Source organism: Bemisia tabaci, chromosome 10 (genome assembly GCF_918797505.1).
Source record: "Bemisia tabaci chromosome 10, PGI_BMITA_v3".
Taxonomy (NCBI): Eukaryota; Metazoa; Arthropoda; class Insecta; order Hemiptera; family Aleyrodidae; genus Bemisia; species Bemisia tabaci.
Window position 1 is genome coordinate 23,146,848 of NC_092802.1, and position 20,760 is coordinate 23,167,607.

General features: G+C 42.0%; 2 protein-coding genes across 12 annotated transcripts in view; one reads left to right on the top strand and one right to left on the bottom strand.

The window, feature by feature from the left end:
• CASK (peripheral plasma membrane protein CASK) overlaps positions 1-20,760 on the bottom strand; it is an 832,536-nt gene that overhangs the window by 301,948 nt on the left and 509,828 nt on the right. The gene's annotated exons all lie outside the window — the stretch shown is intronic.
• On the top strand, positions 7,575-10,014 carry LOC140225666 (KRAB-A domain-containing protein 2-like). The gene is made up of 2 exons (XM_072305279.1): positions 7,575-7,990; positions 8,477-10,014. Exons 1-2 carry the CDS (start codon positions 7,654-7,656, stop codon positions 10,012-10,014), a joined length of 1,875 nt encoding a protein of 624 aa, XP_072161380.1. The 5' UTR covers positions 7,575-7,653.

The following is a 20,760-nucleotide window of genomic DNA, read 5'->3' on the forward strand; positions in this document are numbered from 1 at the left end:
AGTGGGAGATCTCGAACCGCACAATGCGTTCGAGCGAATAGCCGTGTTTGCACCCCTATGCAGGTTCAATCTTGGCGGCTGACACGTAATTTGTAACATGGTCTCAGATTTTCAACAGAAAGATTTGGTTCGTCCAACCCAAGGGTTTGATCGATTTGACGTAGGGAAACCTTGACACAAAAAAAATTAACCAGTATCTTGTTACTCCGTGTTTTACTTCCCATATTAACATAAACTTTTGTTTACTTTTTCTTACCGTGCAGGCTTTGTGAGGATCTCAATATTTCACCCCCTTCGGGCGCTCATAAACGGCATCAAGCACTTATTTTTCCCGGGAACAATTAATAAGCGGTGCCGCGGTCGAGTGGTGCCCATCCGCCAATCGTGTTTGAACAGCTCGCCTTAATTGTTTACTTCCGCTATGAATGTATTAATTTTTATTCCGACTTGCTTTAATCATCCGATTTTTCAACCCATCATGATTAATTAATCGCACGGTACTTTGCATCGCGGCCGCGAATAATAAGTGAGTTATGACCCTCCGGTTTGTATCCATCAATAACCGAGCGTTATCAGAAGCGGGGGCCACTTCTGAGATCGAAAGTTTTCTCTTTTTTTCACCGGGAGGTTTCATTAATATTCGGGAATCGGGTCAGGAGTGTTTGTTTTTGGCTAATGGATCTAACATGAGTGATGCCCCTAATTCTCCGCGCTGATCGGATGAAACTTCGGTCCTAGTAGCAACACCGATATGAGCCCGGTCCGTGCGCGGGTATTCCACTCGTGATTGATGAATTGATTGGAAGAAGGAACTTCAAAAACTTTCTTCTCCCCAGAATAAATGTGATAGAGTCATGCAAAATATGCCTCGAGATGGCGAAATTCGCATCAGGAGACTTTGCTCAAAAAAATCTGTATGATTCTTCTACGAGACCGTCCCTAAATTGGATGTATTTCTACCAAACGGAACTATGTGCATTATGACGTGAGCCCTGTTATGCATATATTCTTATGGGTCTCAGGGCTCATATCTTAATGCACATAGTTCCGTTTGGTAGAAATACGTCCAATTATGTAAAGCTCTGGCGGAGGGGAGGGGGGGGGTTGAGGAGATATTAACGCTAGTTGGTTTTAACGTGTTAAAGGATAAGGACCAGGACCCACGCCACAAAAGCGTCACAAAGGGTAGGGAGAAGGGGAGGGGGGTCGAAAATGCCTAAACATTGCGTTACGCAATTTAGGAACGACCTCTATGAGTGATTTATGCGCTGAGTCCGGAGTATTTCCCACATTTTTTCCCACCATAAGAAATTGTAGGAAAATGAATTCAAAAGAGAGAAAATGTACCGCCTTATAACCGCCGTCATCAGGTGGTATTTCTGACTTAAACTGTATTTAAGCTGAACAGGCCATTATGTTGTATCTGCTCATGTGATTTTAATATTTAGAAACCATATCGACGGTGAAACTACCAAACCACGTATCTCGTTTGCGGTGTTTAAAAATCTACGCTCACATTTTATTTTTTTGAAGTAGACCAAATTAATATCATTCCTTGAAATTTTCACAGAATTTTCTCCGCACGAAGAGGAAAAATCACAGAAATTTTCAAGACTAGACGTTAAGTAGTTTTTCATTTAAAAAATAAAGTATGACAGGAAGTCTGCGACGTCGCATACCGAGATACGTGGTTTGGTAGTTTCACCGTCGATATGTCTTTGTCCTCAGTTTATTTAATAGTTTCTCTTTAAACAAAACATTAATCGTGTCCTTAAATTTTTTCATGTTCAGTATTACGGAAAACCCCGATTTTGGTTCAAAAATATTGATTTTCAGTTTCGAGCGTTTAACACTTTTAACGCCCACTCACATGCTTACAAGAACATTCATGGTCAAATATTGTAAGTATTTATTGTTGTATTTATCCAAAGTATTCAATAAATACTTTGGTATTTATCTCAGTTTTGTCCGATATAGCATGATTTCTCCCAAATTTCTTCTAATAATATTTATTTATCTTGATTCATTCCTTGAAATCGTTTACCGAGAATCTACTTCATTTACACCCTCAAGGAGACTTTACATTTGTGTGTGATTCAGTTAGTTTGTGCACTAATTTAAATTCTCGCAGAGAGAAAAATTAAATGCATCTCAGAGCGTGAAAAACGGCTTTCTCCCGGCGAGGCGATTTTTTTTTAGATTTAGTATCATGATTATTCGAGGAACAATTTTCGTGCAAGCGCGAAAGTATGAAAACATTCCGATTGCATACCGATTAAAATAGGGGTAAAGAATGTTTCAATGGGATAAACGTTAGCTTTTTCTCCGCTGTTACAACACAAGCGATGGTTCTGAGCGAAAATATGAAAATCATTCGTAAAAAGCCTGAACTTTCCTCGAAGCGAAATATTTACAGGTCGAATCGAAACACACGCGATTATAGTTTCAATAGGTTCATGGTTTCCCGCTAAAAGCACACGCTAGTGCTCGTATCCTAAATCCCGGATCGGTATGCAACACTCGGAGCTTCCGGGAAACCTTTGTGGCGTGCGAGCTGCTGCAAAGGATCCGCCGAAAAAGGTTGAAAAGGCATCGCAAAAGGCGAAAGTCGAGCGCTTTGCAGTGGCGAGGCGTAAATAGTCGATTATCGATATTTCCCTATTTGAAACTATGGTAGAGGATCGATCATTAGGGTCTTCGTTGCTAACACCCTGTTTATCGATCCTTTCCAAAGGTTTAAACGACAGATCAATCGATATATCGCAAAGGTCGCCACGCCATTGGCGCTTCGGAATTTGGAAACGAAAAGCAGCGAGTGCTTTGTCATTCATCATTCATTTTTCTTCGTTACTTGACGGCAGTGGCGTGGCGTGCTTCGCGATATATCGATTGATCTGTCATTCAAACCCATGGAGAAGGATCGATAGACTGGGTGTTCGCAACGAGCACCTTAATAATCGATACTTTACCATAGCTTTAAATGGAGAATTATCGATAATCGATCATCCACGCTTCGTCGCAGCTCTCTTTGTCACATTTGTCTCACTTTAGTCATGAATGTGGGATATCCCTGAAGCAAGGAGCGGTTCAAGAGAGGACCATGAACACTGCCGTGTAGGAAAAACGCCGTATGAACATTCTAAAGTTGCCAAATTTCTTCTATGAAATTTTAATTTTTGAGGGGCGTCATGAATATCTTCTATTGAAATATTCAGGAAATTTAGGTTAAATTGCTGACAAAATTCGCTGAAAAACTGGAAGGAAAATATTCATAAGCTTGCGAGGAAATTTGTGCTTCATCAAAGGAAATTTGGCAACGCCTGAAGGTTCCTATGGCGTTTTTCCTTAGCATGACAGAATACGCCTCTAAATCGTTGAATATCAGGTAAGGCGTAGAAAGACGGATGGAAGTGCGACGCGGGACAGGTCGGCGCACAGTGGACCGAGTCAATCAGAGAGGTCGGTTACGAAATTTTTGGATAAAACTGGAAATTTTGATGTTTATTTAGTCATATTTATTTTGAGGGGTGCTTCTAGAAGAATAATTCACAAAAAAACCAATGGAACCACTTTTCAAACATCAATGTGTTGTACAAACGAAGTTATGGCAGGGAAATCCCGATGAAATCCTGATTTTTTACTGCTAAATCCTGATTTCATAATTTTTCCAAATCCTGATCTAATCCTGATTTTTGACGGAGAAAAATTGGCGAATGTAACTTCGCCATAAAGAAAGAAAAAAAAAAAGAAAAAGAAAAAAAAGTAGTAACAATAGCTCGATAAAATATCCGATCGGACGGCCGAATTTTCTCAAATCCTGATTTTACGACCGATTTTTCCTCAAATCCTGATGAAATAGGGATAAAATGCTGATTGACCTTAAATCCTGATAGAATCGGGAAAATCGAGAACCTCCCGATGCTAGACACCCTTTTCATACTAAAACTGCAAATGTTGACGTTTATTTTGTCGCATTTTAAATTTCAAGGGGTGATCCTAGAAGAAAATTGTACAAGAAAACCAATGGAGCCACTTTTCAAACCTCTAAGTTTTGTATAAACTAGGTAAAAAGCGTTAAAAATTGTCCAAATTTTGCTCGACCTGTCCCATTGACTCGACCCACTGCGCAGCGCACACTAGATCGAGTTAATGGGAGCAGTCGGACAAAATGTGCAAACTTTAAACGCTTATAACTCCGATAACACAAGACTTGGAAGTTCTAAAAGTGGCTGCATTGGTTTTCTCGTGAAATTTCCTTCAAGAGGCACCCCTTATTGTTTAAAATCTGACGAAATAAACGTAAAAATTTGCAGGTTTAGTAAAAAATATCCTGTCCGACCTCTCCAATCGCCTCGATCCACTGTTCGGCGGTACCGAAGGACAGTCCTAAATAAGGGGATCGGAAGTTAGTAATTGATGGAAATTGTTCCGTTGAAATATGAGATTCCAACTTTTCCGCCGCGGATCCGTTTTAATTGGAATTTCGGAGAGAATCCGGACCGGGGCACCGGGGCCGCATTAGCGTCGCACCCGAGCGGAGAGGTCCCGGCTAAAAACTCGCGCGCCGTAAAACTGTCGTTATACCACCCGCCCTACGCGGAGCCTCGAGAGAAGACGCATAAATCCGGCGCCCGAACCGAAAGCTCCACGAAATCCTATCCGTTTGCATGTTATACCTCTTCTCGCGACACGTTATGCAGCACCTGAGCTATTTTCTACGATCTACATCGGACTTCATCTTACATTATGGAACCTTAAGGCGATTCTATGTGATCTAGGGACGAGATTCGCCACTACGTTGCGCTGCCATGCGATTTGTGTCTTTGAGAAGCAATAGTGGGCCTGTCCCAAACTTGTTGCAAAGAAGCACTATCTCTGGCTATCCTAAAAAAGCACACATCCGCGGAGAGAAAGTAATGACACGTTAATTGTTTCTAAAATGGGACAGAAATAACGGTTCCTTATTGCAAAATGTAATCGCGCTGATATGAGCTCGGACATATCGCGGTCATCGGTTGAAAACGCTTTCAATGATACCGCACTGCTCACACCGGAGTTAAAATAATTGTATCATGATCGCCGTGCAAAATCCTTCGCTATTCGAACATTCACTAAGTATCATCTCACATTTAGTCGCCAAAAACCTAGATGGAAACCGTTTGCGTGCTTTGAAAGTGTTTAGCGCCTCGGTGGATCCTCAGCAGTGGCGTGGCGAGAATTGCGATGTATCGATTGTTATTCCATTTAAACCTATGGCAAAGAATCGACTATTAAGGTGTTCGTTGCGAAGACCCTGTTAATTGATCTTTCTCTGTGGGTTTAAATCGCAGTTCAATCGATACATCGCAAAGCACGCCACGCCACTGATCCTCAGTATCCTCACTCATGTCTTCAAAAAAATAACCTCACATCACAGAAGGTTGATTAAGTGCAGAAATGAACTGCGAAATACCGTCGCATTACGCTCCTCCACCAAGAAAAATGTCGAGGAGTCATTTTTAAGTAACCTGCAGCATCTCAGCGCCGTTAGTCGATTATCCTTTAAACTACTCCGCTGTTCTACATTTCCGGTATATAACCAACAGCGCCCGAGACCCCGGCAGGTCGATTATCGAATCGATACCGAACGATATAAATCGATAGAAAGCCTTGCCGAGATAGGAATATATCGTTCGATAGACATTTCACAATCGACCCGCTGCGGGCGGATTAAGGGCGGTTGTATTCTTTTAAAAGCGAAACAAAGCACTCATAAACACGAGATCTCCCTCGGCAAAGTGCCGCTCCGGCCGTTAGGGCACTAAAAATACTGCCGCATCGAGCTAGGGTGGGGGCGAAAGAAACGGGGGAACCAGGTAAAATGGAAATAAATCTTCACCGACTCGAGTCCATAATGATACAAATCGGACTGACACTCGTAAAAAGTTCCCGGGGTTGCCAAACGGAAGAGAAATTTGCGATAAATCCGCCGTGATAGCGACGAGAGCAGTGAGTGGAAAAATGGAGTTTTGAGAAAACGGGCTCGGAAGCTTCTGACCGGATAATTTTATTCAAAAGGCCTTCGTTCTTTGTCAAATTGCCACTAATCGTCCGAAAGACTCCCAGAAATCGTGGGAATGGTGAATTATTGACTGATTTTATTTCAATGGACCACTATAGACAAGGTACGAATTTAAGCATTCTGATACATGATTTTTAGCCAGAATTTCACGTAAAACACGATTCGCGCAACGAAAATTACTGAAACCAACTCCTAACGAAGATATCAACGTTTTTATTTCACATTTGTTACGAGGAATTTCAACTGCCCGCTCACAAGGAACTCAAAGCTCTACGTGAGTCAAATCGCGCACTACAGCGGTTTCAGCAAGCTTCTCAATCGAGCAATGTTCATTTCCCATCGTGTCGTTCAAACTATAAGCAATTTGCTACAGCTGAGCCAAAGCGTCAAGATTTAGGTTGCCAGATTTTTATATCTCAGAGACTGTCATGATAAACGTTTAGCGCGCGATGTGAATCACGTAGAGCATTGAGTTTTCATGAGCGGGTGGTTTGAATTCACGCATCAAGAATTATTGAATATCTTCGTAAGGATATGATTTCGGTAATTTTCGTTGAGCGTACCGTGTTTTACGTGAAATTTTGGTTAAGAAACATGTATCAAAATGCTGAAATTTACACCTTGTCTAGTGGTCCATTGGCAAGAAATCTTAAATAAAGATTCATCTTGATTTTATGTTGATAATTCCAATGTGGTCTTCTATCGGTAAAAAAAAAAAACAAAACGAAGAAAAATAAATTCTGAAAAGAAATCTTGATTTCATACTCACCTACACAGTTAGTTACGTTACGGACAAAGTTGCGAGGAACGCTCAACAACACTCCTAGGTAATTATTAGCAGTTTTCTTTTTCTCTCCTGCTATAAATTTCACATTCTTTATTTATTTTTAGGTTTCCCAGGTTTACAGCCATCCTCACTTTTTTACTCCAATGTGGACGGTATTTCATTTCCCCAGAAATGTAGAATGTGTACAGTAATGTATATGTTACCGGCAAACCCCGTTTTTTCAGGCAGACCTAGGTCTGCCTAGGCAAACCTAGGTCTGCCTAGGTAGACCTAGGTCTGCCAAGCACCTCGTTTGGCAAACCTAGGATTGCCTGAAAATTTTAGGCAGACCTAGGTTTGCCAAAAGTGATTTTAGGCAAACTAGGTTTGCCAAACGATTTTTTTGGCAAACCCCGTTTCTGATTTCTACCGCTAAAGTGACTTTACCGGAAAACTTTTTCTACCGCTAAAGTGACTTTACCGGAAAACTTTTTCTACCGCTAAAGTGACTTTACCGGAAAACTTTTTCTACCGCTAAAGTGACTTTACCGGAAAACTTTTCTACCGCTAAAGTGGCCTTACCGGAAAACTTTTTCTACCGCTAAAGTGACTTTACCGGAAAACTTTTTCACCGCTTACTTGGCAACAAGGGAAGCACTCGTGAGAAAAATTCGGCGGCGTTATCAGTGGACATTCCAATTAGATGACAGGGAAGACAAATTCTTGTGGATTAGGTGCGAACGGTAGCGCACCAAACACGCTTCGCGGAACGCGGCGTCCACGGAGGACAGTGATCAGTGTTTTGTTTTTGTGCAACGGAGTAATCATGGCTACCGCGAACGTTAATTTTGAACTTTTTTTACGTAGTTTTATAAATGAAGATAGTGAAAAAAACCAATTGCATGTTATTCCCAGAGAACAGTACAGTGATCTGATAAATGAAGTGAAAGCCGCGAGAAGTGCTCGGAATAAAACCCCCCAACAGAAGAGACGTGTTAGGCGGTTTAATGTTATTGAAATCGGGGGTATAGAAAAGTTGGTGAAAGCAACGGGAACCGATGACATTGTGTATTTTGTTCCATTGGAGGAAGTATACGGAACAATTGAAGCGACTCATGCTGCTATTGGACACGGAGGTCGAGACCGGTTGAAAGCAGAGCTTGGTAAGTTTCGTAGTTAACCATTATTTTTATCAATTTTTTTTTTTCTGTTTATTTTCTGTTTTTATAGCACGAGCCTTGACGTATTCTATATGGTAATTTTTAAAAAAATAATGAACTATGTTGGTCTCAGATTTATTTTAATTTTATTATGTCACTTAATATTATTGATTATCTCACTAATTTGTTCGGTAAATTTTTTGTTTTTTTTTTTTAAATTCGATGTAAAAATTAAGCGCCGCCAGTCACACTCGAACCGTGGACCTTTCATTTCGCAGTCGAGAATCCTACCTCCGAGCTGTCGCTGCTTATCTTACCGATCCACGATTTTCACTGTACTTAGCGGCACATGCAGCGGACAGCTTGTCTCAAGGCGCGAAAATAGGAGAGCGACTGGGTCAAGTATTTTCCCATCTATCTATCGCGGGAAAAATACTCGGCACTGGCTGACTTGTTTGAAATTACTTGTCCTTGTTTTTCTGCTTTCAGGTCGCAAATATGCTAACATTACGAGACCTATGATCGAAAAGTTTCTAGGGATGTGCGAGGTCTGTGCCGGGAAGAAAACCAAACGAAAAAGAGGACTCGTGACGAAGCCCATCCTGCACAAACAGCTAAACAGTCGCTGCCAGGTCGATCTTGTGGACATGCAGAGTCAAGAAATCCAAGGGAAACGGTTCATCCTCAATTATCAAGACCACTTAACAAAATTTATTCAGCTTCGAGCCCTCTCGCACAAAACAGCTGAGGAAGTAGCTGCGCACTTGAAGGACATCTTCTTAACTTTTGGGGCACCGTGTATCCTTCACAGCGACAACGGTAGGGAATTCGTCAATAATATTATTAAGTGCATGAAAATACATTGGCCGGAGTTGCAACTGGTCAACGGTAAGCCGCGCCACAGTCAAAGTCAGGGATCCATTGAGCGCGCCAACCAGGACGTGGAAAATATGTTGGCGGCGTGGCTAATTGACAAAAAGACGAACCAGTGGCCCGACGCGTTACCTTTCATCCAGTTCATGAAAAATCGTGCTTATCACGCCGGTATCAGAATGAGCCCATACGAAGCATTATTCGGAATGAAGCCAAGAGTTGGTCTCACTACAAGCAGTTTGACGCCGGATATGTTGGCGAATGTTGAGACGGAGGAGCAGCTGGAGGAGTTATTGGCTTCCTCACAGGTCAATGAAGAAAATGACGAAGAAAACGACGAGAATGAACCGGTGACAACTTCCGCCGGAAACACTACCCAGACTCAACCACCTCAACTTAGTCCAGTCACAACTTCCGCCGGAAACACTACCCAGACTCAACCACCTCAACTTAGTCCCGTCGCAACTTCCGCCGGAAACACTACCCAGACTCAACCACCTCAACTTAGTCCCGTCGCAACTTCCGCCGGAAACACTACCCAGACTCAACCACCTCAACTTAGTCCAGTCACAACTTCCGCCGGAAACGTTTGCCAATCGTGCGGTGCTGACTTGGACACAACAGAAGAAAAACCGGAAGGCGAACATGAAGTCTTGTGCGGCAACTGCGCGACGAGGAAGAACATCCGAAAAGCTCGGAGTCAGGCAGCTGCTGGTTTGGAACAGCAAGCTAAGAAGATGCGTCTGCACTCGGACAAAACGCATCCGCCAGCGAAGGTCGGCGACAACGTAACAATACCTATACCAGACGTGGACAAGCCTCGTGCTTGTTTAAGAAACATAATCGGCGTAATTCTCGACAAAAACGAACACGAGTTATACAAAATAGGGACCAAAGACGGCATCCTCCCTAAAAGGTACTGTCGGTCGGAATTCGACGTGTGCGCCACGGCCTTCATATCGGTCAGTGAGGTGCCAGCCGAAAAAAAGGTTACGGTACGTGCGGCCGCAGCCAGTGTTGCTGGGGGTTCTGCGCAGGGGTTCGAAAGGTGCAACTGCAAAAAAGGTTGCACCTCAAACCAGTGTAAGTGCCGCAAAAATGGCAAACTGTGCAACTCCAAATGTCACTCCAGCCTCAGCTGCAACAATAAATAAATTTCCTTTGAATGTACTTTTCCTCTAAAAAATAAAAAAGTGACAAGAAATCTATAATGATTTCGAATTGCATCAATTGTGTAACGTTTTCCCTCATGCCCTTTTTTAAGCACTTGTGATATTATGATATTATGTTAAAAAAGTGACAAGGAATCTGTAACGATTTCAAATTGTATCTTTTTTCAAATTGTAATTGTAAATTTTGCATTTTTTTTCCAATTTTTTTTGCTACTCAGATTTCTCGTGCCCTGTTTTAAGCACTTGTGATATTATGTTACACTGTTATTCAGCCTCACCTGTGATTCTTTTATAATAAACCACCGCTCGCCCCGGTCTGCGTGGGGATAAATAGTTGTTTCTCATTGAATTCGTACTGTCACTTTAGCGGTAGAAAAAGTTTTCCGGTAAAGTCACTTTAGCGGTAGAAAAAGTTTTCCGGTAAAGTCACTTTAGCGGTAGAAAAAGTTTTCCGGTAAGGCCACTTTAGCGGTAGAAAAGTTTTCCGGTAAAGTCACTTTAGCGGTAGAAAAAGTTTTCCGGTAAAGTCACTTTAGCGGTAGAAATCAGAAACGGGGTTTGCCAAAAAAATCGTTTGGCAAACCTAGTTTGCCTAAAATCACTTTTGGCAAACCTAGGTCTGCCTAAAATTTTCAGGCAATCCTAGGTTTGCCAAACGAGGTGCTTGGCAGACCTAGGTCTACCTAGGCAGACCTAGGTTTGCCTAGGCAGACCTAGGTCTGCCTGAAAAACGGGGTTTGCCGGTAACATATACGAGAGAGGAGATTTGGATCAATTGAAATTATCATACATCTGCTCGAGACAAATTGTAATATAAAAGTAAATCATGCAACGTCGTAGATAATTTAAAACCTTCTACTTCCTTTTAACTAATCATCACTTAAGAAATCGTTTCCCGGAGTAGCGGCTCCAAAATACGCACCGATTTTTTATGAAAATATTTTATAAGCGGTGAGGTATCACACGAAACTGAGGGCTCATAAAAAAATCTTCCGTCACTTTTTTAAAGAGGTTCTGCCAAGGTACGAAACAATTCTACATCATGAAAACAGCTTACATTAAGGTTTTTGCCGACCGAACGCGGGACAATGCTTTATGAATAGTCGAAAAGCGGAGGATTCTGCACGGCGATCATGATACAAATATATAAACTCTGGTGTGAGCGGTGAGGTATCATACGAAACTGAAGGCGTTTTCAACTGATGGCAACTGGCAGCGAGACTCACATCAACGCGTGCCTCGTCTAAGGATCAAACGTATTTCTTTCAAACAAAACTATGTGCATTGAGACATGAGCCCTGAGACCCATGATAATGCATGCATAACAGGGATCACGTCGTAATGCACACAGTTCCGTTTGACAAAAATTCGTCCAAAAGAACCCGAATCCCTCCCGACTTTTCTTTGAAGATTTGTGTGCGGATTCGCCAAAGTACGAAACATTTGAAAACATTGCGAACAGTTTCCATTAGGGTTTTTTTTCCTCGACTAAATGCGAGACAATACTTCATGAATGTTGGAAAAGCGGAAGATTCTAAGCCCCCATCCGGAAAGCCTCGCCCGCCCCGCTGCCGAAACAAAGCTTCGAGGATTTCGTTCCAAGTGCACATGTAACTTTTCTCATTTCGGATGAAAGTTTTTAGCCCCCCGAAGGCTCACCCTGACCCCGGACTTTATTTTAGTGCGCAGGTAGGCCAATTCCGAAGCGGAGTTATTCCACGACGAAAAGAGCGAGATTATGGCTGTGAAGTGACAGTCGTCTGCTTTAATTTATTTCCGGAGTTTCTTGATTCGACTCGCCTGTTTTTGACGGAGGTAGGTTCAAAAAGGAGGGGGGGGGGGGCTTTTTCTCAAGAAAGTTCAGTTGGGAATATTTCGAAGGATATCGGTGGATAAATTGCGAAATCTCGTATCTCCATTCGGAAGTTTCAAAATATCTGCTCCTATTTTATTTTTCTAAGGAGAAAAAAGTCAACTACATCACTTGAAATTTCGACGGAATATTCTGCTAATTAAGAAGGAAAACAGAGGCATTTTTCAAGAAAATAAGTTAGTTTTCTAATTAAAAAATAAAGTATGATACGCTGTCTACAACATTGCAAACGGAGATACGTGGTTTCGCGCTAGGCCATCAATCAGTGTTCGAAACTCACCTTTGAGTTTTAGGAGCCATGTGGCGCATCAAGCCCGATTTTTAGGCGCCATTGAAGATTTTTTAGGGGCCAAATTGACTTTTTGCCTATATATTACTGCGCAGTTAGTGAAAATATAGACGCAAGATGTTTTCGTAACAGAACTAGTAAGTAGTTGTAACTTGGGGAAGCAAAAGCACAAATGATGAAATCGTGAAGAATAGAAAAAGCTTTTACTTGGGGTGCTGAAAATTTCGAATAATAACCAGATATGAAAATTCAGATTTTTAGGGGCCACGTTGGCGCAGAGCCTTCATTTTTTAGGCGCCATGACCGACTTTATAGGCGCATTTGGCGCGATGGCGCCTGCGAACTTCGAACACTGCCGTCAATATGTTGCGCGTGACAATGAAAGAATTTAAGGTATTGCTAAACTAATCACTCAAATCTTGGATGATCAGTCATCATTGGGCGAATCTGAGCGTCGACTTTTGGGAGTAACTTTTACGCTATAACCTATAATATATTTGTAGAAAAGAGCCATGCTCTGAAATCTACTGTCTCCATTTCAGCCCATCCTGATCGAGATTTTTGAAGAATCTTCCAAACGAAACATCTCATGTTCACATATCTGTCCTGTATCCGACAACAAGGGACAAGAAGGGTAGCTGAGCCGGGGAGGCGTCACGGATCGGGCATAAAATCGAACGACCCCCTTTTGGGCGCTTCTGGGTACCAGATGCGCCCTTTCCAACCGTTCGACTCCCCCGATGTAACATGTACTATACTACATGCCCTTTTGCCTTATGGGTAATGACGCCATTCTGGTACACCCGGGAAAATTGGATTTTTTTCTGCATCTGTTATTCGTAAAAGTTTTCGTGAAATGTTTTGCTTTTAAGCATAACAATCTCGCACGGACGTATTACCTGGTTAAAGTATTTTAGGGCCTCCTTATGCTTTAAATACTTATATCCGAGGCAGTACTTTCAGATCGATTTGAAAATATTACGAACAGTCACGTGATCTCTTCATTTTAGTGACGTATTACTGTGCTACTTTGTGATTGGTTCATTTTCTTGGCGCAGCATCGACACGTCAGCTGTTTGCGGCATTGAGCGGAAGGTTTAAGGTTATGTCATGGACCAAGAGAATGAATAAGGACCCCCAACTCCAGTTAGCGGAGACATTAGCGCTGCCTGGATGTCACCGCCGGCCGGCCGGTCCCTCTCTTCCCCGCGACCCGCGCTTCCCCTCCCCAGTGCTGAACTCCTCTTCACGCGGCCCCGCTACCCCGCGACCTGCGCGCCCTACCTCGCGGCGTCGCGACGCCGCTGTCCGCTAGATCGCGTTGACGCACCAGCTTTAGAGGTTCCGCCGCTCTTTCCCGTCGTCTGATTTACAGTGCATCCTTTATGTTTCCATTTACCACCATCTTATTCCTCTCAAAAGACTTGTGGAATGTTTCAGATTTTCGCGGTCGATCTGAAGTTTTGAAGGGTTTTGCGGTTAAAAGTCCCACTTTAAATTCCATCTTCGACAGTCTTCGGGTACATTGGTTGGTAGTAATATGCTTTGTCAAAGAAGCGCCCTCCAACGCTTGGGCGTTGGAACTGCTTGTTTATTTATGTGGCAGATTTAACGTGCGACGAAGAGCGATACCGCCACACGCCGCGTCGCCAATTTCACCGCGTCAATGCCACCCTTCGACACGAACCCTATTCGAATTCTCGTGTTCTCTCCGATCAACCAGCGGGCTGACTATGATTGATGTCGATAGACAAAACGATGGACACAGAAGACAAAGTAAGTGAAAATAAGAGAAAATATTAAGAGTCCGCAACATACATCCAGTGTTTTAAAACGTATCGGGATTGATTAGGCGATTAGGTAGATTTAAAAAAGGGGCAATTTTTGCACTTTAGGGGGCTAAGGGTAGGGGAGTGGTATGCAGAGGGGGTAAAAGTGAGGATATGTTCGAAAACACTGCTTTTGAAGTATATAATCACACGAGGTGAACCGGTTAAGGAACACCGGGTTTCCTACATCTAACCCATTTTATATAATCGATTCTTGTCGGAACATCTGGTCCCTCCGAGAATCGATACATTTCCATAGGTTTAAATGGAGAAAAACCATATTGCCAGTTTGCTGGATCCGCCAAAGACCAAAAGTAACACAAGAACAAGAATATTTTTATCAGTGTGGTTCCTTATTGCAAAATATAGTCAGGTTAACTTTTCAACCGGGAACATCCTTCCGGGACAGCGTCGTTACCTCCATCAACCAGAAAACCTTGATACGGGAGAGAGGGGGAGGGGGAGGGAAAAGGAAAAGCGGGAAAGGTGGAGGGATGCAATTTTTTGCCATCGGATCGCTAGTCTGAATCTGTGAAAAAAAAGCCGCGATATCGCTTTCAAGGGGTCGATTATTGAATCGTTGTCGAATGACCTCCATCGATAACTCCCTATCTTAACAATGCTATATATCGATCATAGTCATTCGATAACCATTCAATAATCGAACCGATGACACTTTTATACGGGCGCCATCCGGGTTCACTGCTTGCTCGGCACAACTGCCAATAAGAGCTTATTCGGCGATAAAGAGACTGCAATGAGCCTCGATGGCCTTTACTGCCGTGCTAAGGAAAAACGCCGTATGAACATCCGAGAGTTGCCGAATTTCCCCGGATAAATCATGTATTTTTGACGAAATTAATGTAGATTTTTCCTTCAAATTTTCAGATATTTTAGATTGAATTGCAAACAAAATAGTCTGCAAAATTGAAAGGCAAATATTTAAAATTTCCTTGGTAAATTCGTATTTTATCAGAGGGAATTTCGCAACGCCTGGAGGTTCATGCGGCGTTTTTCCTCCACACGACAGTTCGGGTGCCAGCCTCGAACAGGTTGATCGCATCGTCATATCGGTAACCAAATATTTTACAGTATGTGTGAAAAATAAACTCCTCAACTCTGAAACCGATGAAAGAGAATGTTGCATCTTGATTTGAGTCACCATTCCGAGGCTATAGTGACGCACTAAGGGTATATCTTTTGCCTTAGGATTAATATGTACTTGAAATGCACCCGATGCCGTGTGTCATCAAAAAAGATGCAACCCCATGATCCACTTTGCCTCAATTCTACCGGGTTACCGGACATAACAGTAAGGAGCCGTCCAAGTATTTCGTAAAGCACCTTAAAAAGGAATTTGCCTGAGTTTGAAAACGCTGCAATCACGTTGGTTCATTTTTGCTAAACGCAATCCGACTGATGGTTGTGGAGATGTAGAATCAAGGAACTCTACCATTCGCTTTGAAAAATGGTCGATGTATTTGTATGTAAGAAATACATCCGTAATCCGAACATGAGGAATGCTCTCTTTCCTTGAGTGCGAGAAAAAACTATCCCCTTCCCTACAACACAACTGTAACGGAGGCTCGGACCTCTCCCCTCACCTAGAGCATTATAAATACTGCCGTGGTAAGGAAGAACGCCGTATGAGCCTTCAGGCGTTGCCAAATCTCCTTCAACAAATCAAGAACTTCCGGGTGAATCAGGGTTGCCACAGGATTTAGAAAATCAAATTCCCTGACATTTCCCTGATTTCCCTGACACACTTTGGTGAAATTCCCTGACAATTGAAGATGTGACGGATATGGTTAAAAAGCCAAAATTGAAAATAGTTTTTCGTCAAAATTCGTTGTTTGAAACCTCAAACCTATTCTAGAAAGCAAATGAAGGCGATTGAATAAAGCCCTGACATTTTCGTCATTTTCCCTGACATTTCAAAGTTTTCCCTGACTTTTTAAAATTCCATGACATTTCCCGGTTTTCCCTGATTTTGGCAACCCTGGTGAATCTGTAAATATTTTTCTTCTGATTTTCACTCAAAATTCGTCAAAATTCGTTGTTTGAAACCTCAAACCCGTTCTAAAAAGCAAATGAAGGCGATTGAATAAATTTGCCCTGACATTTTCGTCATTTTCCCTGACATTTCCAAGTTTTCCCTGACTTTTCAAAATTCCATGACATTTTCCGGTTTTCCTTGACTACGGCAACCCTGGTGAATCTGTTAATATTTTTCTTCTGATTTTTCCCGAGAATATTTCTCGTAATTAATTGATCTAAAGTGTCTGAAAATTTCAAAGAAAAATATTCGTAAACTTTTTCAAAAAGAAATGTTTTTCGAGAAGAAATTCACTGGAAAGAAAAAACACATTGGATCTAGAGTCCAGACTCTTAAAAACATCGACAAGAAAAAATACTCTTGATTCAATCAGATTTAAGCTTAAATCAAGAACCAAGCCTCTTAATTTGAGCGGATTTCCTTTTGATTTAAGCTTAAATCTGATTGAATCAAGAATCCTTTTTTTCGTGTGTGTGTTTTTTTTTCCCAGTGTTTAACAACATTCAAAAGCTCATACGGCGTTTTTTCCTTACCACGACAGTACGTACTTCATTTTACAGATTTTCCCAAGGCGACTAATCAACAAGTTACCGTGACAATCGGGCAACTGGGCCCGAATCCGAAGGGCTCATCGATCTCCGTCAACATAAGATCCCTGCGTCCCGCGCTGCCCGCCACCCTTTCGCGGGCTCGGCGCGAGACGGGCATCCGCTACTTTTCGCGAATTTCCCCCGCGCCGTTGCCGCTTCGCCCGATTTCCCGCGCGAGACAGCGTCGAAAAACACTATTTACGCAGGAGGCCGGCAACCCGGCGGAGGTGAGCCGGATTTCAAGGTCGGCGAAGGGCTATTTCGAGACGCAGCCTTCTGTTCGATATTCCTGTTTATATCCCTCGAATCGGGCGCCGAGTTCCTTTGTGTCCGGGGATCCAACACCCTTGCCGCACTCCGCCTTGATAGCGAAAAGAACAGTATGTGCAAAAATGAAGTTTTGAAAAAGAACGAGCTTCGAAGCTTCTCACCGGAAAGTTCTATTGAAACAAGCTTCCGTTCTTCACTGAAAAAAGAAAAAAAAAAAACACATTGGATCTAGAGTCCAGACTCTTAAAAACACCGACAAGAAAAAGTACTCTTGATTCAATCTGAATCTAGCTTAAATCAAGAACCAAGCCCCTAAATTTATGCGGATTTCGTTTTGATTCAAGCAAAAATCCGATTGAATCAAGAGTATTCTCTCTTGTCGATGTTTTCAAGAGTCTGGACTCTAGATCCAATGTGTTTTTCTTTCCAGTGTTCGCCGAATTGCCGGCGATCATCCAAAAGACTCTTATAAATCGTTTGAACCTTGTATATACCTTTTTTTTTTCCTATGAAAATATTAATTTCTTTAAATACATTTACGTTTTCAATACGTGGCAATTGGCAAACCTTTGCCGAGCGGTGGCATCCATATTAATATCAACGAGCCGTGGTGGTGTTGAAAGAAACTAGACAAAAATGACTAAAAGACGAAGAAAAAACCAAGAAGCACGCAATCTTTGGTTTTAACCCATTTGGATATCGATCTTTAAGAGTCAAATACGTCCAATTTTGAGCGTTTCGTTGCATGTACACTACGCTGCAGCACGAAACAAACAGTATATTTTCCTTTAATGCGTTTTCTTTTCATCAATTCAAATGAGAATAATCCATCCAGATTGTGCAACCACCCCAAAATCATGAGTTGAAAAAGGCTGACTCTACGAGTTTAAATATTAGATCTAAACTCTGAGCGGAGCGACGTGCTACCAGCGCACGGAGGGCCAGCAGCCAAGTTTAGCCGGTCAAAAGTCCTCAGAGGCGCCTGAACTTACTAATATGAGAGAATGTATGTTTTTAGGGGTAATTTAGATCGCTGAATCCATATTTTGGGTTTCTTTAAAGAAATTTTGAAGTTTTTGATGAGAATTATTTAAAAAAATTGCTTTATCAACGGGTAATTAATAGCAATTTTTCACTCAAATCTTCAGAGGTACCTGAGATTGTTTTGTGTGAAGAAATTGGTTTCTGAGGGTTATTTTAGTGAGTAAATTACAGTTTTGCTTTCTTTGTTCAACATTTTTCAGTTTAAAATTTAAAAAATTTGAAAAGTGATGATTTATCTTTGGGTAATATATGGGAATATATGTCGCGTATTTTTCAGCAGAATTAGCATTGCATCTCATCTCGCCCAACGAAAATATTCATAGCCTAGAAAACTGCCGAAAACTGCAAGTGAACCAAAGAAATTCTCAAATTTCTGAGTGTGCTTTTACTTAAAATTGACAATTTGAACCCTTCCGACATGTCCAGAAAATTCAGGAGTCGTCTGCATGTCGCGTATTTTTCAGCGTAATTATAGTATTGAATCTCATCTCGCCCAACGAAAATACTCATTGCTCAGAAAATTGCGAAAAATTGCGAGTAGACCAAAGAAATTCTAAAATTTCGGAGTGTGTTCTTACACAAAATTGACCATTTGAACTCTCCAGACATGTCCAGAAAATTCAGGAGTCGTCTGCTTGTCGCGTATTTTTTGGCGGAACCAATGAAAATATTGTTTTAAAGAATGCACTTCTTTTGCCAGAAATTAGAAGATAGAGAGGCAAAGCCGGAATAAAACCTTGAATTAGAAAATTTTATTCAGAATCAGTCATAATTTAACCCCAGAAGTCGGGCAGCAATTGTATGGACATCTATAATAACAATATAAGTAGATTAGCGTAGGATAGCGCCATTATACGACATGCTTGCAATTTGGCAACACTGTCTTTCATCCATATGAACACATCTACGATAGAATCGATATATATCGAAAATCCTAACCTAGAATCGATTTTCGTTAGTGTATTTACAATGAGAAAGAGCATTGATGCCAACATGCAAGAATCGCCAATGCCTGGCACGTGAGTGATCTAATATAAGAAATTAGCATAAAATCCTCGATCTTGCGTCACAAAAAAATTCATAACTCACGGTAAAGCAAGAAAAAGCAAATGAACCAATGAAAATTTAGATGTTTAGGATGTACTGAACCACATGGTAGCGGTCCGTAACCTTACAGATCTTTACAGAAAATTGCAGACCACTTTAAACCTAAAAATTAGGACATTTTCGTGCCCAGTTTTTAATTTTGTGTACCAGACTATACAATGCACAAAATTGATAAAAATACCTTAAAGTAAAATGAAAACATGTTAATCTAACTTGGTAAAACACTCGTTATGTTGGGAAACACTCGAAGGTTTGTGGAACATAACCTTTTGGATGAGCGTTGAACCAAGCCAGCATATAGGATAAATAAACACACCACGCGCGCTCGGGAAAATCTTGGCATCGCAGTCTTATTAGTGATAAGACCCCCAAACCCAGTGATGTACAGATACTCCATGATATACCTCATCGCTCAGTGGTGTCTATTTTCGAATTTTCTGGACAAGCCAAAATGGACTTTTGTCCAGCTAAATTCGATTCCTGGCCCTCTGTGCAGCGCGACGTCGCACTGACGCCTACGAACCTAAGGGGATACTTCACGCATTGCGCAATGCTTGAAGTATCCCCCTAGGTTTGTAGGCGCCGAGGCTCCGCGGCGTGACACGGCGCCTCAAGCAACTATTTCGCAGCAGAAATGATGCACAGTATTATACGAACCAAACCTAACCTAACTCTAAGTCAGTCATCATGCGGCGAATCTGGGAGTCGGTTACGACTGAAAGAAACTTCAGCACGGAAAAAATTAAATTGCTAATTTAACAATTTAATTGCTAAAAAAAAGTGACGGCAGTGTTTCAATGTAGATTTTATGACAAAAAAAATGCTACTCAAACCATGCACGTGGTTGAAGTAGCTTATATAGTGGTTAAAGTAGCATTTTTTTTTGTTGTAAAATCTACGTTGAAACGTTGCAGTCGCTTTTTTTAGCAATTGAATTGTCAAATCAGAAATTTAATTTTTTCCGTGCAAAAGTTTCTTTCGGTAGTAACCGACTCTCAGACTCACCAGATGATGACTGATTACTTAAGAGTTAGGTTAGGTTAGGTTTGTATAATACTGTGCATCATCGCTGTTGCGAAATAGTTGCTTGAGGCGCCGTGTCACGTCGCGGAGCCTTGGCGCCTACAAACCTAGAGGGATACTTCAAGCATTGCGCAATGCGTGAAGTATCCCCTTGGGTTTGTAGGCGTCAGTGCGGCGTTGCAGTCACCTTTTTTAGTAATTGAATTGTCAAATCAGAAATTTAGTCCTTTCCGTGTGCACAATAAAGAGAAAAGCAGTGCGGGGCCTATAAAATAAGTTATCTCTGCAACAGACCCACCGAACGAATCAACTCTAAATATGATGAAGATTCAAGTGCACGGGAGGTTCGGGGGCAACAGTTCCTCCCTACCCTCCCGACTACCCCTATCGGTTCGTTGTTGCTGGGAGCATCGAGGAGCCGAGAAAGCCTCCCCGTGAACTAACAACTTCGAACCATCATAATTGCCACGAACCGCGGCCTACATCCCGAGAGCTTACGAGAGGGGTCAACAAAAGGGATGGGCGAGGAGGTGGTCACCGCAGCCTCGAGACGATACTGGAAAAGGGATAGCGTTAAGTATTCAACAGGGTTCGCTGATGCGGGATGTGGGTCAAGTTGATGCTGTTCCCACCTTCTCCCCCCGGGC